This window comes from Triplophysa dalaica, chromosome 2 (genome assembly GCF_015846415.1).
Source record: "Triplophysa dalaica isolate WHDGS20190420 chromosome 2, ASM1584641v1, whole genome shotgun sequence".
In the NCBI taxonomy this organism is placed as follows: Eukaryota; Metazoa; Chordata; class Actinopteri; order Cypriniformes; family Nemacheilidae; genus Triplophysa; species Triplophysa dalaica.
Genome location: NC_079543.1, coordinates 6,610,296 through 6,636,343, shown reverse-complemented (window position 1 = coordinate 6,636,343; position 26,048 = coordinate 6,610,296). Strand labels below are relative to the sequence as shown.

The 26,048-nt window shown below is 38.1% G+C and overlaps 1 protein-coding gene across 3 annotated transcripts in view; it reads left to right on the top strand.

Annotated features, from left to right (window-relative positions):
* Nucleotides 1–26,048, top strand: part of tbck (TBC1 domain containing kinase) — a 44,453-nt gene that overhangs the window by 2,215 nt on the left and 16,190 nt on the right. For 2 of the 3 annotated variants that reach the window (XR_008909388.1, XM_056771111.1), the window contains exons 3-22: nucleotides 208–280; nucleotides 2,599–2,713; nucleotides 3,033–3,106; nucleotides 3,648–3,789; nucleotides 4,232–4,292; nucleotides 4,390–4,451; nucleotides 4,745–4,806; nucleotides 5,165–5,313; nucleotides 7,552–7,690; nucleotides 7,817–7,916; nucleotides 8,197–8,246; nucleotides 8,335–8,464; nucleotides 9,022–9,120; nucleotides 9,436–9,498; nucleotides 9,777–9,903; nucleotides 10,960–11,010; nucleotides 11,121–11,204; nucleotides 11,323–11,408; nucleotides 13,323–13,359; nucleotides 14,901–15,062. Coding sequence is in view for 2 of the 3 variants with exons in the window: in XM_056771111.1 (XP_056627089.1) it covers nucleotides 208–280; nucleotides 2,599–2,713; nucleotides 3,033–3,106; nucleotides 3,648–3,789; nucleotides 4,232–4,292; nucleotides 4,390–4,451; nucleotides 4,745–4,806; nucleotides 5,165–5,313; nucleotides 7,552–7,690; nucleotides 7,817–7,916; nucleotides 8,197–8,246; nucleotides 8,335–8,464; nucleotides 9,022–9,120; nucleotides 9,436–9,498; nucleotides 9,777–9,903; nucleotides 10,960–11,010; nucleotides 11,121–11,204; nucleotides 11,323–11,408; nucleotides 13,323–13,359; nucleotides 14,901–15,062 (1,866 nt within the window). In the remaining variant the exon portion in view is untranslated. Of the gene's footprint in view, nucleotides 1–207; nucleotides 281–2,598; nucleotides 2,714–3,032; nucleotides 3,107–3,296; nucleotides 3,440–3,647; nucleotides 3,790–4,231; nucleotides 4,293–4,389; nucleotides 4,452–4,744; nucleotides 4,807–5,164; nucleotides 5,314–7,551; nucleotides 7,691–7,816; nucleotides 7,917–8,196; nucleotides 8,247–8,334; nucleotides 8,465–9,021; nucleotides 9,121–9,435; nucleotides 9,499–9,776; nucleotides 9,904–10,959; nucleotides 11,011–11,120; nucleotides 11,205–11,322; nucleotides 11,409–13,322; nucleotides 13,360–14,900; nucleotides 15,063–26,048 lie in introns of those variants that run through there. The other variant, XM_056771119.1, reaches the window with a different exon arrangement.

Here is a 26,048-nt window from a genome sequence, read left to right as displayed (position 1 = left end):
CTGTCTGTAACAAAAACAGCCCTTGTGGTTGGCTTCCCAACAAAATGCACCATTTCATAGGAAAGCCGCAAACTTTAAAGGTGAAGTGCGTCATTTCTAATAGCAGTAACAGACAACAGACTATGTGTAGAGTTTACAGCGGATCAAAGATGGCGTGTTCGAGAGGAAGCAGATGCTTTAACGTGTTGTCTTCTTGACATTTTGCAGAACGTCTGATTATTGTGGCAGAGCATCATGAGAAGAGCCTGAAGGACCTTTTGAAGCAGGCCAAACCTGTCAGGTAAATCATGCAAGATTTATGAAAAATGTGTCATTCTTCACTTCTTGTAAGCTGGCTTCAAATCACAGGTGATATTGTAAATTTATTTTTAATTTTATTTTTAGTGCCATTTTCAGGATTTTCACATCTATAACGCTATATATTCCTCATAAATGGAGTAACTATTTTATGTTCTATAAAGAGGCATCGCTTTTTCATTCATTGGGTATTATTGCTTCTGGATTGTGCATTTTATTTTATAGAAATCCTACAAAGTTTATCGTCTCCCAAAAACCACTTCCTTTTTTTGTCACATCCATAACGCATGTTTATTTATGTTTATTTATTCATATCAACAAGGGTTGAGTAAAATATAAACAGATGGTTAAATATAATTGTAACAAATTCATTCTCTGAGCATTTTTATGTCACGTCCATAACACAAAATGTCACTTCCATAGCGCTGGTATTGCAATTATCCAAAAAAAATATATAGACAGGGACCCTATGTGAATTTTTCTACTATGATATCACCACATTAAAGCATAATTTGAAAGGTGTATGTCATCAACATTCAGATGTTTGCTCATTCTATACCATTTTTACAGTAAGCTCGGGGCCAGTTATATTTTGTAAAAATATTTTCTGGTTCAGATCAGCATGTCAGTAGACCTAATTCTTATTTGTTTGTTCATGAGATTCATAAATTTCCTCTTTTGTTGACGCTTTCAACACAGTTGTCAGATGCTTTGCTTTTTGATCATTAAGTGTCTTATCTTTGTCCAGACGATGTCTCACGATGTTAGGACTGTGTTTTTAAGGACAATGCGGAAGTTTTTACTAACAAGAAAGAACGCAGTTCAATCAAATCAAAGGCCAGAGATGTTTTTTACCCCATGGACGAATTATACATTTACTGATATTCATTAATGCCATTTACTTATTTTATTCACAGAATAATTCACCCAGTAATATTTATCATTATCCAGATCCAAATTATAAGAACGTTTCTGATTGATACTATCAATTTAATTTCTATACACCACTCCACAAGTTCAATGCTGGTCCAGAAGCACTTCTTTTTATTTTTAAGTCTTACATAGATATTTGTTGACATTAAGATCATACATGTATTCTGTGAACACTATGCTGTGTTCTGCTACTGTTCTGCCATCTACTGTGTAAATACAGACATTTCATTATGAATTCTGTCGCTTAAATTCATTCTAATGGCGATAAATTAAGCAGTAATTGTATTGTGTACCATTGTCTTACAATTGTTCCTAATAGTCAAACATTGACTAGATTGCCTCTTGCATACGAATGAGTATTTTCTACAATGCCTCACGTAATGCCCTGACTTTGCTAAAGATATTAAACATCCTGACTGTATTAAGATCTTTTAAGCATTTGAGGATTGAGTAAAGCTATGTTTACCTATTCCCCTTTGCTGCTTGGAACTTTGAAGTAACAGTTTACCCCCCAAAACAAATCCTGTCATCGTTTGCTCAACCTTGAGTTGTTCCAAATCTGCATTAATGTATTTGTGACGATTTAAACAGAGAAAAATATTTGGAAGTAGTCTTGGAACTAAACAGTTACCATAGTAGGAAAAAAGACAATGGTAGTCAAAAATTCCCCGGAATGGTTTGCTTTCCTACATTCTTCAAAATATCTTCTTTTGGGTTCAACAGAACAAACAAATGTATAAAGCAATTGTTCTTACTACGGTGGTCAATGGTTGCCAAGAACATTCAACCAAATATCTTTATCTGTGTTCATCAGAACAGTTCAATTGAAACATTTTGGAACAGTCGAGGGTGAATGTGGTTTCTGTCACTGTTCCTTTAAGCTAATTACTTTTTAAAACTACTTTTCAGCAATCCCTGTTATCAAAAGTTCAATCTGAATTTCACTTTAATCTACCCAGAGCTTTCCTAGTGAACATTTTTCATTATTCTAATCTTTCCCCAAGCTTTATAGTCAGAAATACTTTTCTAAACGATGTTTTCATATTGCGCTTCTTAAGATGTGTGTCTCATTGAAAACATGCACAGGGAGGTCAACATCAAAACATTTTGGATAAATAAGAGTGACACTTCATTCCTTCACCCTATAATAATTTATTCATAATTCATCAAGATTTTTTCTTTTAATACTTTCACTCAAAAAAATTATACTTTGGAGTCCTGCAGAAATATTCACTTTTTAAAATAAGATGTAAGCTCATTTTGCTTGAAAATGTCAGTCGAATTGTCAGAAAGTTGTTTTTTGTTCAGAAGGTAGTGTTCAATTTATGCAGTTGTGTCACAGATGTTTTTGTCCTTTTTCTCTTTTAGTCCAGATAAGGTGCTAAAGATCGCCTATGAATTGTTAGAAGGTTTGGATTTCATGAATAAACACCGTATGGTGCACCGTGCGCTGTCTCCTCATAACGTTCTCCTGGATCGTGAGGTATGTGTGTTGAAAACGTTGACACGTAAGACATAAGTTACAGTTTACTTGCCTGTGATGATCACTTCACTGTGATAGTATTCATTGCTGTTTCACCCTGTAGTTATTATTGCTCAAGCGTTTGTTAATAAGGTCCATATTGTAGTTTCGGAGTACAACCAGTACTTTAACTCTGTCAGATTTATTGCCCAGCAAATGATGTTACCATCAATAAGACATGAAGCGTGACAGAATTATTAGTTTTGCATCAATATCATAGTGCTTTTTCTTTCAACTCGCTGATTTCACAGAATTAAATGTTCTTTTTCAAACTCTACAGGAAAAAGTGAAGTTGGCCAAATTCGGCCTGTATCATATGACCAACCACGGAGCAGATGTTGACTTCCCCATTGGGTACGTCATTTGGACTGTAATGTTTTCCATTTGTTTCCTGCTATGTAACATATTCTTCTAAATGAAACTCATGTGTTATGGAGTCTACGCACCGGCGGAGATAATATCTCGGCGGGATCGTATCAAAGCAGAAAGCTTTAAATCTTGCGCGCCGCCCCTTTAAGACGCATCATGGCTCTTCTCCAAAGCGTCAGCCTTTCATGGGGAAAAAGATCAATGGCTCACGCTGTGCTCTCGTGATGAAGAAAAATGAACTATTATTAGATGCATCATTATGGTCCATCTTTGTTGTGATCTAGAGCAGGTCTTGGATATCAAAGCGGCTTCCTTACGGTGAGTTATAAATAACATAGCCGAGCGGCACGACCGGGGGCCCTCGTGTCCTCCGGGGGCTTGTCTTATAAAGTCCGCTTGCGATTTGGGTCTTGTGAGGCAAGGGGAGGGGAGACGGGACATGTGTTCTGTTATTTGTCTTTTGCAGGGCCTCATTTGCGAGACCTTCCCAACACACCTATCTTCTGGTTTTTCGATGTTTCTGCAGGTATCCATCTTACCTGCCTCCGGAGGTTATTGCTCAAGGCTGTTTTTATCCCAGCGAACCCTCGATCACAGAGGACCCTCTTCCCTCAGGGCCAAAAACAGACGTTTGGTCTCTCGGTGTGCTTCTGTTTGAACTCTGTGTGGTATGTACACCATGTTTCTTGACAGTAGCCTACTGAGTGAGGTTCCCACGGTCAATGAAAACCTGGAAGTATCATGAAGTTTAAAGTAATGATTTATAGACAAAAACGCTCTATTTTTAAAAAGTATTTATTTTACATTTATTAAAGACATTACTTGCAGGATCAAAAAAACATACGGTACAAAATATTTTGAATATATGAAAAAATACATTTTCATACACTAAGAATAAACAGAGGTAATTAAAATATTTGTTAATTTATAGAATAGTGTGTGGATGTTTTTGTGTTTTTATTGATATTTGGCCGCTCCATTTTTTCACATCCATTTTTTTTATTTTGGCTCATACATGTACATAAACTGTCTTAAGTGTCTATGAATATGCACAGAACACAATGATAAATGCTTCCTTTTTAAAGTCACATGACATGTTTCATCCAATAGGGAAGGCAGATTCTGCAGAACATAGACATTAGCGAGAGACTGAAGTTTATCATCAATTTGGGTGAGCACCCATCGGAAATGTCACATGAGTTTTATTTATTATATGTTATTCATATAACCACATAAAACATTCCTTGATTTTCTGATATTCTCCACAGGCTGCATGGACGACATAGTCACTGTTCTAGCAGAGGAACACGGTTGCTTAGATACAGTCAAGGCGAGTTTGTTAGTCCTGATCGAGTCTTTTATCTCTGCACTTGACAAATGTAAATCTCCATGTAATTGTTTTTTTGGCATGCAGAAACGTCCACACCGACTGTCACGGGAAAATCAGTTTATCTCCTTGGTTTCATCTCAAAAGGTTTTCTTTGAAACCGCTGAGATAAGCTCCTTTTCCCTTCACAGCGCTAACGCTTCCCAAATGTCCTCATAAAAAGTCACTTTTCAGTGCTGTCACATTTATAGCGCGAAGGGCAGATGGTGCTAATATTCTCTTCTACATCCTACCAGGAGCTGCCCGAAACTCTGCAGGCATTATTGAGGAAATGTCTGACGTTTCTCCCATCCAGAAGGTATCCCATTCAACCACCCTGTCATTACATTATAGAAAAACACTCTCACTTCGAAACACTCTATCACATCGGCGTAAAGCTCTTTTTTCATGTTGTCATGAGGGCTTATGTTATTATGTTGTGAAATGTCTTGAGAAGGGCACTGCCTGTATCTCATCTCGATTCTAAAGCACATTTTGACATCTTAGTGAATTTGCTGAACAGAATAACAAACCAGGCATTGCCAAAGCAACTTTAAACTATACGTTTTATCTATACATACATTTTAGACTCCTCGGAATCTAACGCTGTGCTCTACAAAATGAGATACAGGAACAAAGAATACTAATCATAGTGTGTTTGCTTGTTTATTTTGTAGATCCACCCCGGCTGAGCTTCTGAGGGATTCTGTTTTTGAGAGCGTTTCCCATCAGTATAAACCCTATCTGAGCCCTGTGAGATTGTTTTCATCTTCTCCCCGATGTGCCCACCTGGAGCTTCCAGAGGACATCAGCGAGCTCTGTAAAGGTTTGGCTGTTCAATATTTACGATATGTGTATTTGGATCTATAATATATATACATATAATAACAACTGACAGTAGAGCAAACACGTGCTTTGCTTATCCACTTGTTAAGTCTGATGTCATGCATCATCTCTTCTGGATCTAATTCTTTATCAAATGCTTAAGGCAAACAACAAACAATGCTGATACAGACTCCTAGCGCGCTGTAAAAATACCGAAAACCCACAATTAAAATCTTTTATCTCCATAATGAAATCCCAGATGGCCAGACAGATCATTTTTTATTTAAATTATGAATTATATATTAATACAACAATATAAAATGTATATTAATTATAGAAATATAGATATAATTTGACTATATTTATTTATTATATATATATATATATGCTTTATTTATTTGTTTTAAATGTAATGTATATAACAGATATAATAACCTACTCTACTCATTATATAAGGGTGCGTTCATATTTCTACTTCGGTTCTTTTGGTTAGGCTTTTTTACTTTTTTACTTACGGTAAATTTTGTCCTGGTTCGCTTGGCGTTCAGACTGCAGCACTGTGCACACAGCATTGTTTTGGATGTCCATTAAGTTCCATTTTAAAATATAATTCATTAAAGGTATCCAATCACGTTGCGAGTTTACACATGAGCTGTTAGGTTCGATATCATTAGGTTCCCTGTTAAAATGCCAATCTGAACGACTAAATTTATATAAAGAATTGGTCGGGACCAAAAGAACTGAACTAGAAATATGAACGCACTCTCAATCGAACCGCACCAGAGATTGTTTGAAAGTGGACCGAGTCCCATCTTTTCAGCGGTCTCGGTCTGCTTGTTTGGTGCCCACCAAGTAGATATCGTTAAAATAGTCATGGCTCACAATATTTGTTTAAATGAATATCTGAGAGCAAACTTACGATTTGTAATGATGCGGCAAGTTGCTGCGTAACCTGGCATATGTAAATAGCTTGAATTAATGATATTACGTGAGTAAGAATGGAACAAATAATGTTTGGGCTATTGATTTATTTAACCAATAAACTACCTGAGGCCCTGCATTAAAGTAATTTTACAGTTGATGAGGGGTATAAACCTCTTAGTCATGGTATGAAGATTGCTATTTTCTAGTGGTGGTTAACGCCGTTAACGCAGTGAGACTCTTATCGCGCGATAAAAAAAATGTCGCCGTTAATCTATTCTCAAAGTTGGGTTGGGAGCTGGGCCTATACTACGCAAGCTATGATGACTTTCACCTTGATATTTTAGCGCGGATGTATACCAGCTTAACTGCACTGTACGGGGCGAGAACGAGATTTTTCAACTCGTGTGATTCGCGTCATTCGCGGAATCAGAAGCCGCCTCATCATCTCATAACCAGGGCTTCATTCGTGCGATTCGCGCAGCAAGTAGGTCTATTGGCTCTTTGCATTAACATATAAATCACTCGCGCTTGACACGCCATTCGCGTTTGGTCTGAACACAACATAACGTTACTGTGAAATTACCGCATCAAACTTGACGTGCTAACATGGATGCAGCTATGAAGCCGCCGGGTTTGCTTCAGGGAATATTAATTTTTAAGAAGCTTCCCAATAGAAACATCGACAAGACTAAGGTTGTTTGCACCTTGTGCAATGCGGAATTGGTAAAAAAAAAACACTTTCTCTCAACAGGTAGTGGTCTAGCTTTAGTTGAAACCAGTAACTTTGTATTGAGATCTAATGTATTATGGCTCCTGTATGACATATCGCTTGTTGCTCCCTCACTCTTTGTAAGTCGCTTTGGATAAAAGCGTCTGGTAAATGACTAAATGTAAATGTACTGTAGGAGCTCTTCCAGTCTCAAGTACCACCTAAACGCAAAGCATCCCTTAGCTAATGCGGAAGTAAACACAAGATCATCTTATTGAACATAATTTAATTTTCATCACCAATTATCATAGTAGAACAGCTTTCTCAAGCAGTTTGTGATGCATTTTGGAAACAGGAGATGAGCCCCTGGTCTAATGCGCCACCTGGCTTGAGAAACCCGTTCTCAAAGACTTACTTTTAGTCATTATTTGGGTAGCACACATATTCTGAATCCCTTCGGCAGAATTCAAATGAGCCATTTTAATCTAGATTAATCTAGATTAATCTTGGAATTAATCTAGATTAAAAAAAAAATCTATGCCCACCACTACTATTTTCATTCTATTGTATCTCATGAGGTGTGCATACCTTTTGTTGTTTATGTAGATGATGGAGGAAACTACCTATCAGAAAGAGCTATATATGAGGTTTATCACCTGTGGTGCCTGGCAGGAGGAGACCTGGAGAAAGAACTGACCAATCAGGAGATCATCCAATCCAAACCTCCAGTCTGCACACTTCCCAAGTACCCACTCATCATCGATCTCTCTAACATGAACTAGATCAAATCAATCAAAGTCCTTGTTTTTTATGGGGTGTGGTTTTTATGCATTCAGCTTCATGTGTTTTACATCGCATGTTGTGTTACTAGATTTATTTTGGAGGACGGAGAATCTTTCGGTCAAGGTCGAGACAGGAGTTTCCTCCTGGATGACACGACTGTGACACTTTCGCTCTATCAACTCAAAAATGTAAGTGTGTTTTTTTACGGGTCGCTGAATGTTTAATAACCCACGCTGTGAAAGCATGTTCTAATTTGCATAGTACCGCAACAAGTTAAAGTAGTTATTTTTAAACCTTGTATATGAATAAAAAAATATGCATAGTGAAAGCTTTTTTGTATAACTTATTCGTAAAATATCACTCCACACCTGAGTTTTTGTAGCACGCTTCATTTCACATTCATTGTCACGAATCAAGCGTAAAATGATGCATGCCAATAAAATACTACTGCTTATGTTTTTATTCCAGAGGCTGAAGGATGTCGCTGGAGAGACGTACTATCCATTATTAGAAGACGAGTAAGAGAGCTCTTTTAATGTATTCTGCTGTGTTTGGCAGCAGTCTGTGTCCGTCCTGGGATTCAGAATCGTCTTGTGTGTCCCGCAGGCAATCCAGTCTGCCTCAGTCTAACAGCAGTAATGAACTGTCCGCTGCGGTCACCCTGCCTCTCATTATCCGCGAAAGAGACACGGAGTACCAGCTCACCCGCATTGTCCTCTTCGACAGACTGCTCAAGGTCCTACACCACACACACATTTTTAGGCATCAACAGAAAATTGTAAAACCAGATGAAATCACCTCACAAAAACATCCTGGAAAGAATTGTATTTTAGGTAAAGGAGACATTTAAAAAAATGTTCCTCCGCGAGATTTATAAAAGGTCACACTGGTACAGAACCATGTCTATATTTTGTATTTTTATACATTTTTGGTATTGCACACATAATTTTTTTGAAAAATAAAGTATAACCCGTACCATTATGATGCTTTTTCAAGTAGCAATCTGTATATTATTGTATTAAAAAAAATCAGTTATTACCAAGAACAAAAAGTGTTGAAAGGAAATGTAATTCTGGCACAGTTTTGTAAAAAAAAACATAGATAAAGATAAACACGAAATGTAACCTGCAGTTTTATGCTTCAAACAGAGATGGCGATGTAGAAGGTAGCATTACGAATTGTGCCTTTAATATACAGTGGTTGAAATGGAATTCACCTGTAATCGTATTTACTTTATCTATCCTGTACACTTTATGTAGTAACATGCCATAAATGTTTACCGTTTGTTCTCAGACGTACACGTTCAAAAAGAACCAGATCTGGAAGGAGGCCCGGGTGGATATTCCCCCACTTCTGAGAGGTCTGGTGTGGGCAACTTTACTAGGAATTGAGGTGAACACAAAAACAGCATTTTACACCACGGTATACAGTTTATTGTAAACACTTGTAAATGTTTACGCTTCTTTGAATAGAAAACTATGGAGCCATTTACTTGATTTTCATTCTGAGGTGGTGTCAGTACATTCATCAACCAAAAAGCACATTTGGTATTTTCAGTGTCATTAATGGTATATCGATTTTCTGGGTTTGCTTAATCGCATGATGCATGCATAAATTCATGGCACATTTAGCTTGTGTGCAAGAATACCTTTTTACTGGAACAAATCGTTTATTTATTTATAACGTTTGTATTTAACGCTCCCACAGGGGGATATCCAATCGAAATATGAAAGTATAGATAAGGACACGCCCATCCCCACTGACAGACAGGTGAGATTCCAAGTCCTTAATAGTCTTTGCACTGATTAAAACTTATTGACAAACTGAATAATTAATTCGCCTGTTGAATAATTCAGTTTGTTTACCGAGTGGCTGTTTTCACCTTTAAGCCTTGTTAAGATTTGACTGTCTACTGCTGAATATTTCAAGCGATTGGGGACCCGGCGGCTCTAATGGAAGCATCGCCCACCCGGCCACTTATCCAAGTTAACTGAAGGTCACAGACTGAAGTTCCTTTAGATTTTCTTTTGCTTTCGTCCGTCACACAGATTGAAGTGGACATCCCACGTTGCCACCAGTATGACGAACTGCTGTCGTCGCCCCAGGGTCACAACAAGTTTCGTCGGGTCCTGAAGGCCTGGGTTGTGTCTCATTCTGACCTGGTCTACTGGCAAGGTGAAGGATAGTTTAGTTGGGTGCTGCTGTGTACACTCAGTTTTGTCTTTTTGCCACTAGATGGAAGCAAAGACTCGTTATAAACAGATCAAGGTTCTTACTGCTTAAAACAGAGCTGATGTGACAGAGCAGAATCTGATGTGATTTATAAATTGCCGCGTGGGTGAATCTCATGAAAGCTGTCAAGCATATCTAGGTCATATTTCACACAATATTTCATATTTCACATCAAGGTGGAAATTAGATATAATGTTTTGCTTGAAGAAAATGAGATCAGATTTGTTTCATAATAGGTGCTGTCTCATTTCCGTAATGCTTCTGGACATTTGAGTGTTTTTTCCTTTGTAGTGCTCCTGAATAGATTCTCATTTCTCTAACGCAGGATTTTACAGGCATTGCATTTTTTTTTAGTGTTTCCAAATGAATTGCAGTATATTTATTGTAATTTAGTGCAATTTAAAGGAACAGTTTGCCTAAAAATAAAAATCCTGCTTTCAATTTCACACCTCCACATTGTTCCAAAATTGAATGAATTGCTTGAACACAGAGAAAGATATTTGGAAGAATGCTTGTGACCAAACAGTTATTGGCCACCATTGACCACCAAAGTTGAAAAAATTGCCTTATCAATTTCTTTTTCTGTTGAACACAAAAGAAGATATTTTGAAGAATGTACTGTAGGATAGCAAACAGTTCTGGGGCACTTTTGACTACCTTTGTCATTTTTGCTGCTGAAAACAATTGAAAAATGAATCTGTATTTTTGGATGAACTGTCCCTTTAAGCTACTGTCATACAATGATTTGTTTATATATCTATTAAATGAGATCTGTATTCCGTTACAGCAAGGATGATTTTGGATTTGAACGTGTCAAGTCACAGTACAAGAAATATGTATGATTAAAATAGAAGCAATCTTCATTTTCTTTGAGAAGAATTTAGTCACGACTTTATTTTGGGTTGATATACACAGTAAATTATGCTTATTTGAAATAAAAATACAAAAGTGTGAGTGCGTCTGTGCATTAATAACTCCTATCTGATGTTTTCGCTTCAGGCTTGGATTCACTCTGTGCGCCTTTCCTGTATCTAAATTTCAACAATGAAGGTAGAATCTCTGACGCAATATTTAAATAAACACTCACCATTCAGAAAGATTCAGTTCTATTATATATGAAGTGACTCTAGTTTATAACCCAGTTATATTTTATCTCTCAGCTCTTGCGTATGCTTGCATGTCGGCCTTTATCCCCAAATATCTGTACAACTTCTTCCTGAAAGACAACTCTCATGTTATACAAGGTAAGATCACCTTTGAACTTTTTAGCATAGGATCAAAAGGAGGTTCACATTTGGTCATATGCACCTCAGGCTCGTGTCGTGTGCAGTTTTTGATAATGTATGCTGTATACTTTTCCAGAATATCTGACGGTCTTCTCGCAGATGATCGCGTTCCACGACCCCGAGCTTAGCAACCACCTCAATGAGATCGGCTTCATACCAGATGTAAGTGTCCTGCGATAAAAAAAGAATACAGATAGATTGCCTATGTAATAACTAATTTGAAATATAAGTATTATATATATTATACTTCCTTAAATATTTTATATTTAAGTAGCCTCGTAAGCAGTTTTAACCTGTAAAGATATTTAGTTACTTATGTACAGTTCCAGCATCCTTTTGCAGGCCCGTGCATTTAACCAAAGTATGTAGTTTCTTGTCCATTATCCAAGATCTATATAGACTATATTTACATTCTGGGTTCACCTTAAGATTTGAGTTCGGGCCAAGTTTTGGGATTCGCAAAGCCTCCCCACTTTTCAAAAAGCTTGGTCTCTCTCCGCGCTGATGGATAGTTGACCTCCACAGACAAATCCAAGAGCAAACCTTAAAATTCCAGACCGACCCCAAATAAAAGATGAGCTGTGGGAAGCAGAGTCGAATCCGTCTCTGATTCAAAGGTGTTCAGTTGAGTCTCTAAACAGCTGTTGTTGTGGCTACACAACGAGAATCAAAAGCAGGTCCGATGGGAGGATATAATCTACTGCTGGGCTGAAGTCTTTTTGAAGGCCGTGATGTACACTTAATCTTTCCATGATAACCGCTTGACGGGGACGCAGATTGCTTTCTGGTTAGTAAATCTAATGTACCCTTGCGACATTAGGGGCCATATTTTACAAGTTTTGGTGACATTTTGCTCTAAAGGGTGATTGTAACATTACCCAAGGTTTCTTGAAGCAAAATTGGTCAAAGTTTACTATTTTTTAGTCTTTACGCATCATCGTAACCAGGTGTGATGCATGTTTTTTTTACGTCCAATTTTTGTGCTGAGGCTAGACGCGATTCCTTGATCTATTTTTTTTTTCACGAATGGTCATTTCCTTACTTTCCGACTGTTTCAGACAACGTCAATTTTTGTGTTTTGTTCTGCAGTGAAGTTAGAATAATATGCTATCGACTTGACCGATCATGTTATCATCATAAGGTCTTTGAGGCATGAATACATCTTGACTGAAGTCTGTCGGGGTTTTAGCTCTGTTCAGTTTTATCTCCGTGAGTGCTATTATATTTGGCTGGGTAAGGCCTGAAATTCACTGCAAATTGACCTACTTTTGTGTCCTGCTTAGCGCTTAGATGATGTTAGATTGGCTGACATTTTTGCCAAAACTAACCGATTTTATCAGAAACGTCCAGATACTCGCTCAGCGGCCAAACAATTTCGCACCTGATTGGTCCAGGGCAATATTTGTTATGATGTCATCGAGGGTGATGTACATTCTCTCAGGATCACGAGTTGAAATGTTGTTGTCGCAATCTTTAAAACGATAAAGTTTGTGCCAGGATGACATTTTTTGGGCTGGTTATCATCACAGGAGATTTTAAATCCCATCATGCCTCCTTCTCGCCTCTTTTTTTCGAGCGCAGCAAACTTCTCCACCATGTTTTGTTGGGGTCAGCGTCTCTCAGACGGAGACGGAGCGCTTCTCAGCAGGGAACTGAGCTGGCTAGACTGAAGCCTGTCTAGCACTCGCCCTCTGATTTCTCCCTCAACACTTCTGAGGCAAAGCCACCAATCAACTACTGAAATGGATTATACATCCTACACCGCCGCAGCACAGCAGAACCATGGGAAAATAGGCAGTGTTGAAACAGGTGCTGAAGAGAGAGAGAGGAGAGAGAAAGAGGCATGTTGCTTGTTCATTATCCTCCCACACACGTCCTCTCATTTCACATTGGGGTGGTAAGCAAATGCCTGAATTGCAAACACAGGTTTCCTCTGATGAATTTCACAAATGCTGTGGCGTTTTTTTTGGGAAGTGACAATAGGACCCTTTCCGTTTTTTCACATGAATCTCACTGTTGCTCATGTAAATTATGGCTTTTGTGCCAGAATGAATGTTCTCTCTTTGTTCCTTTCAGTTGTACGCCATCCCGTGGTTCCTTACGATGTTCACCCGTGAGTATCAGTCACTAGTGCTTCACAAGAGCTGGGTTTACCTGTTTCAGAAAGAGGGGGGGTTTCATTTGATGCGATGTGAAATTTTATAATATTCTTTATTAATGATAAAGACTTTTGAAAAGATTTTGATAAGATTTTGTCTCCCCAAGACGAGGCATTTCAAAAACAATAGGCACTGATGGATTGTAATTACGCATTGTTTCATTGTTTTAATGTGTAGTGTCTTTTGACACAAATGACGACATCAACAAAAAATTGCAGTTGTATTCCCATGATGCTTTGCTGTCATTTAATAGTCACGCATCACTGGGCGCTATCCTTGTTTAAATCACCTCTTTTCTCTCTAACAATGCTACTGTGCTGCATTTATGTTGACATTTTAAGGCCCACTCACACCAAGAACAAAAACTACTGTATAAGGATATAATACAGTATAATGACAAAGTTTTAGGAAGTAGTTCACCCTTACAATGAAAATTCTTTCATCGTTTACACACCCTCTTGTCATTGCAAACCTGGATGACTTTCTTTCTTCTGTAGAACACAAAAGATATTTGGAAATATGTTGGATACAGAACAGCACACCCTCTATTGTAACCAATGCAAGTGAATGGGGGGCTGTTCACAAAATTCTACAAAATATCTTCTTTTGTGTTCTGCGGAAGAAAAAAGGTCCTACAGGTTTGAAATGACAAGAGGCTGAGTAAAGGATGATAGAATTTTCATTTTGAAGGTGAACTACTCCTTTAAGAGAATAGTGGCAATTACACTACAACTGCAACATTAAAGATACAGAGGAGTGAAATCATTGGGTTCTGCGGAGCCCCGCAGATGACATGGCAAAAAGTTATATAGTGACCATGAATACATTTTTGTTCCCAAGATTTATTAATACGTGAGCATTGTTTAACAATTGGTGAGCGTGTTTTATTTTAGTTAAAACCTGATTACATTTTATCAATTTGTAGCCTAGTTTCACTGTCCATAACAGCGGCTATATCATTTATTTACCTTAAACGAAGGAACGATTTAATAAAACAAAATAAAATCAATTTATTTCCATCTGAGGAAAGCTCAAAATGGACAGCCAATCAAAATCCACTTGAATTTAAAGGTGTAATGTGTGAGATTATGGAGGATCTATTGACAGAAATTCAATCATATGTACATAACTATGTCTTCAGATGTGTATAAAGACTTTAGTTGATAAAGCGTTATGTGTTTATTACCTAAGAATGAGTTATTTCTATCCACATACACTGCGGGTCCCCTTACATGGAATTCGCCATGTTGTTTCTACAGTAGCCCTAAAGGGACAAACTGCTACACAGCACGTTTTGCAAATATGTATCCTTCGGCAAAGAAGCAAAAACGTGATGACACCTGCAAACTTATGTTAAACAATGTTATTGTTTGTTGGTGCGGACGCTAATTTAGGGATAATCCTTTCAGTTATCGTCCATGATGTGAACTGGTCTTTATTTAGTTATAAGGCTACAAATCTGCAAACTTCAGTTGTTTTACCATTTTCTGCCCAGATGTTTTCCCTCTGCACAAGATCTTCCACCTTTGGGATACTCTGTTGTTAGGAAACTCATCATTTCCTTTCTGCATTGGTGTTGCTATTCTGCAACAGCTCAGAGACCGACTGCTGGCCAACGGCTTTAATGAGTGTATCCTGCTCTTTTCAGACTTGCCCGGTAAGAGTCTTTTCTACATTTTAAAAATACTGCCAATAGCATATTTCTATGGTTAACTTCAAAGTAGAAAGCATTGTATTATAAAGACTGGTTGACCGCTAATCATTTGCTTAAATCAGTCATATTCTGTACAAAAATCTAGCTTTTTGTAACAATTGGTTCACCGTAAAAGAACACCAAGCTGTGCCCTTGGAAGACTCATATGTAAATGTTGTTTGGTTCATCCTCAAACCGGTGAAGTTTGCACTGTCATTTAACTGAACAGTTACTCTGGTTTGATATGTGTTGATGTATGTTAATGACATAAATGACATCCATAAATATTTATGAATGACTGTTCAGGGAGGCTGTTTTGCCATGTGTCCAATCACAAGTATTTTTCAACAGTTTTCTCTGATATGACAATTTAAACAAAGAATTATATAAACCAGTTGCATTATGGGTATTTCCACCTTTAAGTATAAATATGCGCAGGTGTTGTTGTTGTGAGCCCAGACTTAGAAATGACAGCCCCAGAGTTACCGAGACACCAAAGAGACGCATGCTTGTCTGCTTAAGCGCACCCTTGCTTCCCCTCTGTCAAACAATGCGCTTTGTTCCCCGTAAGCTTCCCTCCGCGGGTGCTGGGTTGAGACTTGTTTGCAATGAGCTCTGGATAAGTTATGCGGCTTACGCTGCGCTTTCTGCATGGCAGCTGGCAAAGTTGCGGCCTGACGCGCGGCGTTCCGGTCGGAACAGCTCCGGTTTAACCGCCTCTGGCATCTGCTCGTTGCGCTTTCCCCGAGGTGCCTGTCAGCGTGGAGCAGCGCGGCATGGCTAAAGTGATGGACGATGATTGAGCCTAATGTGAGGGAATTAGCTGCGAGCGTTCCGGGCTGCGAGGAGAGTGCGATGGTGTGTACACTCAGTCACAATAGAGGGATTACTTCTCACAATAATGTGAAAAATACCCGGTTACCATGACGCTTGAAATGCCCTAAACTTGTCCCGGTCTCTTAGGGAAAAAGTACACAGGTGTAAACAGAAAAGGCTTGTTTTGGTGGTGAGGCATGTGTGTGTCGGTGTCTGTGTTTGCACCAGCATTTGTTACGTCTTCCAAAGTGGTCTATAGGCGGTTGTTTCTTGTAAATCGCTTGGGCAATAGATTTGAAAGCTGGTCACATCTTTGATGTGTATCAATTCAACTTTTAATTTCTTTACATGGAAAATGAAAAGCAATCATATTTAAATTCATATTTGAAAAGATAGGTCACTTAAAAATGTAGATACAATAAATGTTGGTCCAATCTCATACAGATATTTAGCAAAATAGTAACTTGGGCGATAATACAATTCGAAAACCTCCCTCTTAATCCATAGCTCCGCCCTCCAAACTCATCACCAAACCTAAACCCTCAAACAGATTGACATCTTTTCAGTTGACAGAGCCTGAGGCATCAGATACAGGTGTGATTAGGCAGGACATGTCTTTCAGTTAGTAGTTATTCCAAAAATGCACAATTTTACAGCAGCTCCACTGCTATTAGGCCATCCCAGTGACTCCAATGTAAGTGGTCATGGTTTAGGGCTTGTGAGTACCAAAATGAAATCATAACACACCTCTTCTCATAAGTTAGGTACGTAATTTAACATGAACTAACTAAGTTAATCTTAGTTAGTTTGTAATAATTCTGATTCTGCATTTACTCATTCAAATGATATTTAAAGGTCAAAATGAAGGGCTTATCCATTGACATATTATGTCTGGAGATTGAGGTGATGTTCAACAGCAGCCCGAGAGACACGACATTACTCCGTCCTGTCATGAAACAAATATCTATAGCTTGAAGCCAACCACAAATCAGCTTTGACACAAAAAGGATCCGAGTAAAAGGGGCGAATAAGCATTTCTCACTGACAAGCTCAAAATAGCTGCAGAGATTTTGCGGGACGTTCCCTCATCGCCGCTGCACAGAGAACGCCAGAGGACGTGATACAGGGGTCTGATCACTTACCAAAGCCAAACTATCATTAACATTACTGTTTTCGTGATGTGTCAAAACCTGCTGTGTTAAATCATTTAAACAGACCTTGAAATATTTGGAAAAGGTTTTGAAACCTTCCTTAAATATTTTTCTTGTATGGAGTGTTGGAGGAGGTTTGATCTTTAAAACATGCAAGTTAATGACATTTTGTGTACTATCATAAAAAAAGTACAGGTTCGGTGTCATTTATCCAGGATTTTTGTGATTTTCCACTGACCAAACATACCTCATGTTACATGTTACTCCACCAAGGGTAAGGTTTGAAATGTTTTGAAAGGTTTCTGCGTCAAACAGTGAATTTGTTTCAAAGCGCAACGTTTTGTCAGCTTACCGACTTGACAAATGATGCTGTAAAAATCCACAAATGCTCTGCTTAAACCATAAGGCTCTCAGAGAATTAAGCTTCTTTGAAACTTTGGCTTCTGAAGCCGAGAGGATGATGCTTTCTCCGCAGGTTCACTGAGGTCTCCGGGGATCGGCATCTCTCTCTTCTGTATGCGATTGTGATGGTGGTGTAATTAACACCCCGCAAGGCAACAGTTACGGGGCAGAAGATGCGCACGCTTATATTAGAGAAGGTCACGCCTGTGATTTCTTTCACCGCATACTGTGAAGTTCCTCCTCGCATGCCTCAGGTTCCTGGATTTGCCTCTCATGCACCGCTGCCGCCTCAGCTGTTACTGGTTGTTTGGCAGTCGTCCATACTGTCTTGAAATTGTTTCCAACCTTTTGTCTCTAAGTCGCTAGTTTAAAATGGCTATTTGCCAGACGCAGGGGAGCATGTGGCATTTAAAACATTTAAAAGTCAACTGGAGATGGTGATTGTTGTATTAAAACGGGATGTTGGTTCGATGCTGTTGAGGTTTAAGGCGTTCTGTTCTTTCCCTGGCAAGATCCGTTAAATTCTGTGAGGAGCTCAAGGAGAAACTCCTTTTATAGGTGAAATATTTGTGCTCTGCTTGTGGACGCTCTCGCAGTTTGTTACAGTCAAATGCAAAACACACGGGTTTGTTTTACTATTCGTGAGGTCATCCCATAGACTTCCAAAGTTTTAATGCTAGACTGATTTTTCATAACCCTCCATATATTAATTTACTATAGTAAAAGCGTAGTTACCTTGTTTTTTTGGTGGCTTTATTACCATTTGTAGAACCACAGTTTTACTACAAATGGTTAGTTTGGTTTGTTTTATTTGTAGTCCATTCTTTGGCTGTTTCAAAGCTTTGATTATGGTTTTTGGTTGTTTAACAATGGGTGTTCATGTTTCTAGTTTCAATAAGCACTTAATATTTCACATATTTCAAGTCTATTGTTCATCGCTGTCCCTCTTCTCACAAAACGATCCGATTTTTTTCCGGCTTCTAGAAAGATTCACCTTCCAATACGCTTCCGAAAGCGTGTGTCTGAAGCTGTCCCACCAGTACCAGATCAGCGAACTTCCTCTTCTGAGGGGTGTTGTGATTGGTCGGGCCCCCTCTCAGTGCTCGTCTATTCATAAGCTTTGGCTTTTAGCAAGACAGCTTATTATGGCGGGGGAAATGACACCGGACAGAGTGGCATCAGACCAGTTATATTAATTTACCCTAGTTTTGCTGTAGAATGTGTGTAGCTTAATTCTTTTTACCAGCTGTAGTACTGTGATGAAAGTGAAAGTAGTTAAACGAGTAGCTCAGTTAAATGGTTACAAGCTCTGATAACCAAACACTACTTCAGCGGCTCTTCCTCTTCTCTAAGGAAGGCCTCGCCCTTTTTTTGCTGGATTTTGGTGGAGGTTTTTCAAATGCTCGGAATAGTGACATCATGTACCCGGGAAGTAGATAGAGTAGTTGTAGTCCGATTCTAGCCGTTCTCTGTAGTTCTTGAAAATCGAATTCTGTCAAAGACAATATCTCGCTTGTCTTTATCATTTTGCAAATATTATTTATGCTCTTACAGCAACATTACACACTAACTAAAGTTTGAAAATTGGCATCACTGGGGACCGGCACCTCTTATAATTTTCGTAATGATAGTTTTACCCTGTGCACATCATTATATTAAAATAGAAAATGATGATTCGCAAGTATTTTACTAGCAAGTAAGCTAAAGTGTAAGATGTAAAAAAAATATAAGTTAAATTAAATTAGCTATACAAGTCACACTGGAAAAAAAATATTCACAAAATGTTCACATATTTTTGAGATATATGTAAAAACTGTACAATTATAATTTTTGTGTAAAATAAATAGAAAAACTTTTCATTTTAATTCCCAAGCTGCTGGAATATTGGATTTTTAAATTGTAAATTAAACTTTAAAATGTAGTTGCATTTCATGTAACCTTAAGTTTTTTTTACCAAATTCAAATAAATTTTAAGTTAGATTAATATAATTTAAGCTAATGTGACTTTTTTGGCCAATTTGATTTCATTAAAAAATATAAAACCGCTTTTGAAATGATTTTTACAGTGCAAGTAATCAACTATTAATTAACTGTCTCATATACTGTACGTTAAGCATTGAATATAAAGAAAGGTCTGTTTAAATTAGGGATGCACCGATACCAGTATCGGCTATCGACCCGATATCAAACTCATATACTCGTACGCGTAATGACATACCGATACCAATGACCGATACCTCACGTGATATACATAGAGCCTTTTGATTTCCACAATGCGGACGGAATCGATGAATCCAGACATAAAAACTGAATTTGCTCTACAACACGAAATGGCTTGGAATCTGGCATATCGATTATTTCCTAACAAGAAATTAGCGCTGAACCTCAAACCGCTAATGTAACAGCTAATGAAATATTGAGATACTGTTTAAATATCTATTCTGCTTGTTTTGCGTGACAGTGTGTGAAAGAGTGGTGCGGTTGCCTGTACTGAACCTGAACACTTTATGCTTGTGAAGCTTTCAGAGCCAGCATTTCGCTGCATGAGGACACGAATACATAAACAGACACCATTTGCGGCGATCCGTCAAAATAAAAGTCCGCTTAACTTAAACAAACGCTCTTTGGGGCGGCCCGTCAAGATACAAGTCTGGTTGACTTGAACAAGTTATAATACACTCACATTCTACCACACCACCCCCCTTGAATTTTGTATTATTCGACCACAGAATATATTGTTTACTCTAGCAAACAGAAGTAAATGTGCTAGTAAAATTGTGCTACTTATCATTAGCATTAATTTAACTTAATTTAAGGAGACCTAAAGACAAAAGGAAAAAAAGGGATCGGAATCGGCAAGTACCAGAAAAAAATATCGGTACTCATACTCGGTCTTTAAAAAATGGTATCGGAGCATCCCTAGTTTAAATCCCTGACAAAAATGGCAGAAATGGCGAAGCTACCTCTGTTTATTATTGGACACGTTTTAAAGTGTGATATTAATTCATGCCCTCGCTGCTACAGTTCCCATAACGTTAAGTGCTTTTTTGCATTGTAATCTCATTCCTCCATGCTCCAGCTTGTTGCTACATGACTGTAATTTACAGACTGTTATCTCTAAATATACAGTAGGTGTCATTCTTTCATCCCTAACACAAATGTCTCGACTTGTCAATAACATGTCCCTAAGCGATCGTCTGTGATTACATAGTTTGTTTTGACCTGCTTTCATAGAACAATAACGCAAGCAAACTATATTTAGTTTGAGAAACGGCCCGGGGGTACATTTTTCTCCTCAGACAACGTCATATGGAGGTTTCAGGTAAAAGCTGCATGACCTGTATCAATGGCTTCAATTTCTGTTTCCCCTCTCATGCATTGTGGATCCTGTGGGCTGTAAAATGATGGCAGTGATAAAACACGTTCACGAGCCAGTGGGTTTTGAATGGCTTTGGATCTCTCGTTTCATTATTTTGTGGACTCTGAATGGACACACAGGCATTAATTTTCAGGGTCAAGAGAAGTGCGGTTCCTCGTGAGGGTACAAGTTGTCACATTTTACGTGGTGGCAAAATTATATGAATTCATTCAATCTTGTCACATTAAGTTTAGGGGTGGGGTTAAGGGAGGGGGTTCAATATTGCGTTTTTGTTGCAGTCGTTTTTGTACAATTCACATCATACTAATTCATATACTGTAGTCAGCTCACAAAATAGTTTTAATTCCCACAAGATCGGTTTGGTTTAGCCTATTGTCATTGACCAGTATCTAGAGAGGACAGTGTCTGATTGGATGTGATAAGAATCATAAAAAAAATACTTTTACGCAATATTTAATTAAATGTCTTTTAATCAGCCATGCAGACTTATCAGCAGGCATGTACATGGGGAAATAAACCAGCCTGATCTCTCGAGAATTCGTAACTATTTTACGAGGTGGCTAATTAGTTTGAATTCGTACAATGTGGATCGTACAAAAACGTATGACAATTTAAAGATTTAAAAAAACTTTTACCGAAGCCCCTCGTCTTACGGCACCCCTACGGCACCCCTAAACCTAGCCGTCACTGATGCCAAAGCAAATCGTACTGAAACATACCAATGAAATCGTACAAATTCATACGAATTAGCCACCTGGTAAAATAGTTATAAATTAGCGGTAGATTGCGGTTCGTCCACTAGTTCAGAATTATATTGTCTTTATTCAATTATATTTTATCGTATTTAGCTCAGTACCTTTACGAAAAATACTGGCCGAAATTTTATTTAGCTATAAATGCATCCTTTTATTTTTCTCATTAATGTCAAATTTCTTTGTTCAATGAACAATGGTGGCCTAGGTGTGTTGTATATTAATTGTATTAACTATAATTTACACATTAAAAAGTTTAATTAACATCGATTAATTTATTACTCTGTTGTTAGTTTTGTCGGTAGCACTTTATTTTACAGTCCTGTTTCCCATGTACATACTGTGTACTTATTACAGTAAGTATAATAACTAGGTTGTAACCCTGAACCTACCCCTAAACTTATACCATGTAGTTACCTTATACTACCCAATACTTTCTTAGGTAAGTTTACTATAAACCATGCTTACGTGGTCACCTTGTAGCAGATCTATACGTGTGGAGCTGGGGAAGGAGGAGGGTTCTGAAACGCGCTGCACTGCTGCAACAATCACTAGCCGAGATTTAAACTTTGAGCAGTAAGCTCATTGGCTGCTGGTAGAGAGGGAACCAATTACTTTGCCGTATAGTAGTTATTATGTCGGACAGGTTAGACTTAGGACTGTGCGCCGTATAGAGTTTCATGGCAGAACTAGTGTAATTTCAGCAGAATAGAAAAATGCCTTCTTTGTAAAATGCACATAAAACAACACAAATTGGTTTATTTATATTTCGCAGTACTTGACACGTAAAAAGCTTTTGACCTCTCCAACTCATTTTACATGCGAATAGGTTTAGCATATTCCTTGCATAATTTACATTTCTGCATTAAGACGACAAGCATTTAGCAGTCCATGCCTTACAAATTATGCAATATCAATCACCAAAGCATTTAACGTCAACTTAATAAAAAAGTTGGTTTTAACTTAGCTTAGAGTTATTTTTCATGATTTCCTCATAGAAATCCCCTCCACAACGTAATCCAATTCCAGTTGTCTCTCACAAGACTGTATTCAATGGCCATTAAATACAGTGAACTAAGATGTCTTCGACACCTTTCTGTGGTTTTAAACTGTCTTCTGCGTTCTTTCTGAACGCTTATATTACACAGTGTTTTCATTTTATGAAAATTAAATACATTTTCAATATACACATTTTAAATTTGCAAGGACTTGGACTATGGTAATATTAATATGTTAATCGCTCGTTTGTTTCACCTTGCCGAACTTTACTGGGAGATTTGCCCAATAAAAGGAATAGGAATCCAGACTTTATAAAAAACTTTCTGAAGGAAGTTGGAGTGCTGGTTCCTGTAGTTTTAACGCATTTAAATAAACGCATGGTACAGTGACATCTAGCTGTTGAGCTTGGTATTGCTGTCTAAATTCAAAATATTGGAGAGGCAAGTTTGGCCATGTAATGGTTCTTTTTGTTATTATTTATGAATGTGCACCGAAAATTAGGGCAGTCCACGAATGCGAGCATGCGCAGTAACTTTGTTTATATTGTCACTTTGAAACCGTCTATAAGTCTGTTAAATAAAACAATAAAAGTACATCAATAAATTATTTTGAATCATATTTAATTAGCAAATTGCATTCCTTTCTCATTTTGCCACATTATCTTTTTATCCATTTGTCAATCGAGTAAAAAATGCTTTTTGATGTCAGACCGGAGGTCAAGGACACCTGGTGCACACAGCAAGATCACTCAAAGCAAATTGAAAATATTCAGCTAGAATTTGGCAGTGAGGACAAGGCTCTATAATTATGATGTGTGCCTCATCACAGCTCAGCAGACAGGACCGCCTCTTATCTCAAGACCCATCTGTCTTGACTCTTCAGTCCTGGATTTGGGTCGGCGGTAGGAGGGACGGGGAGGTGAATCATCTGTCACTGTTTCTGACACGCTGACTGACTGGTACCTCCTCTCTCATGTTGTTTGCTCTTGCTCCTTCCCCTTCTGTGTCTCTTCCGAAACATAATGAGATGCCTCGCTCCCTACTGCCTACAGAGGCAGCTGTCTTCCAAAGACCCAATTCACGGATGAGTTTTTGTCACCTTAAGATTTCAAACCTTTCTTTGACTTATTAGTGACTACTCTGTTTCTATATGTTATTGTGCCATTATTCGTAAATGTGTTGAACTAAAAGTACAACATTTGGAATACAAGTTTTGTGCCTTAAGACTTGCACCCTTGCTAAGTAGGCAGCGGGTTTGGAAACAGATCTTTCTCTCTGTCTCTGTTTCTCTCCCTCTCACTTCTGCGCCTTTTGAGGATGTGATAACAGACCTCCAGTGTAAATCCAGCCTAAATAATCCAGTATTCCCGTCACGTTTTCCTTTAAGTAAAATGAACCTTACATTCTTGGCTTGATTTGAATAATAGTCCAAGCATGCTAAACCTTTTCATTAGAGATATTGTTTCTGCACTAACAGGATAGAAATATCACAAATCTTGTTTGTTTATTTCCGTGCAAATCCCTTAATTTAATCTCTACTTTAAAGAGCACGGCTCCAGAGAGATCGCTTCTCGTCTGAGGGAAGCAGACAAACTTCCGCTTTTGAATTTGCTCTACAACACGAAATGGTTTGGAATCTGGCATATCGATTATTTCCTAACAAGAAATTAGCGCTGAACCTCAAACCGCTAATGTAACAGCTAATGAAATATTGAGATACTGTTTAAATATCTATTCTGCTTGTTTTGCGTGACAGTGTGTGAAAGAGTGGTGCGGTTGCCTGTACTGAACCTGAACACTTTATGCTTGTGAAGCTTTCAGAGCCAGCATTTCGCTGCATGAGGACACGAATACATAAACAGACACCATTTGCGGCGATCCGTCAAAATAAAAGTCCGCTTAACTTAAACAAACGCTCTTTGGGGCGGCCCGTCAAGATACAAGTCTGGTTGACTTGAACAAGTTATAATACACTCACATTCTACCACACCACCCCCCTTGAATTTTGTATTATTCGACCACAGAATATATTGTTTACTCTAGCAAACAGAAGTAAATGTGCTAGTAAAATTGTGCTACTTATCATTAGCATTAATTTAACTTAATTTAAGGAGACCTAAAGACAAAAGGAAAAAAAGGGATCGGAATCGGCAAGTACCAGAAAAAAATATCGGTACTCATACTCGGTCTTTAAAAAATGGTATCGGAGCATCCCTAGTTTAAATCCCTGACAAAAATGGCAGAAATGGCGAAGCTACCTCTGTTTATTATTGGACACGTTTTAAAGTGTGATATTAATTCATGCCCTCGCTGCTACAGTTCCCATAACGTTAAGTGCTTTTTTGCATTGTAATCTCATTCCTCCATGCTCCAGCTTGTTGCTACATGACTGTAATTTACAGACTGTTATCTCTAAATATACAGTAGGTGTCATTCTTTCATCCCTAACACAAATGTCTCGACTTGTCAATAACATGTCCCTAAGCGATCGTCTGTGATTACATAGTTTGTTTTGACCTGCTTTCATAGAACAATAACGCAAGCAAACTATATTTAGTTTGAGAAACGGCCCGGGGGTACATTTTTCTCCTCAGACAACGTCATATGGAGGTTTCAGGTAAAAGCTGCATGACCTGTATCAATGGCTTCAATTTCTGTTTCCCCTCTCATGCATTGTGGATCCTGTGGGCTGTAAAATGATGGCAGTGATAAAACACGTTCACGAGCCAGTGGGTTTTGAATGGCTTTGGATCTCTCGTTTCATTATTTTGTGGACTCTGAATGGACACACAGGCATTAATTTTCAGGGTCAAGAGAAGTGCGGTTCCTCGTGAGGGTACAAGTTGTCACATTTTACGTGGTGGCAAAATTATATGAATTCATTCAATCTTGTCACATTAAGTTTAGGGGTGGGGTTAAGGGAGGGGGTTCAATATTGCGTTTTTGTTGCAGTCGTTTTTGTACAATTCACATCATACTAATTCATATACTGTAGTCAGCTCACAAAATAGTTTTAATTCCCACAAGATCGGTTTGGTTTAGCCTATTGTCATTGACCAGTATCTAGAGAGGACAGTGTCTGATTGGATGTGATAAGAATCATAAAAAAAATACTTTTACGCAATATTTAATTAAATGTCTTTTAATCAGCCATGCAGACTTATCAGCAGGCATGTACATGGGGAAATAAACCAGCCTGATCTCTCGAGAATTCGTAACTATTTTACGAGGTGGCTAATTAGTTTGAATTCGTACAATGTGGATCGTACAAAAACGTATGACAATTTAAAGATTTAAAAAAACTTTTACCGAAGCCCCTCGTCTTACGGCACCCCTACGGCACCCCTAAACCTAGCCGTCACTGATGCCAAAGCAAATCGTACTGAAACATACCAATGAAATCGTACAAATTCATACGAATTAGCCACCTGGTAAAATAGTTATAAATTAGC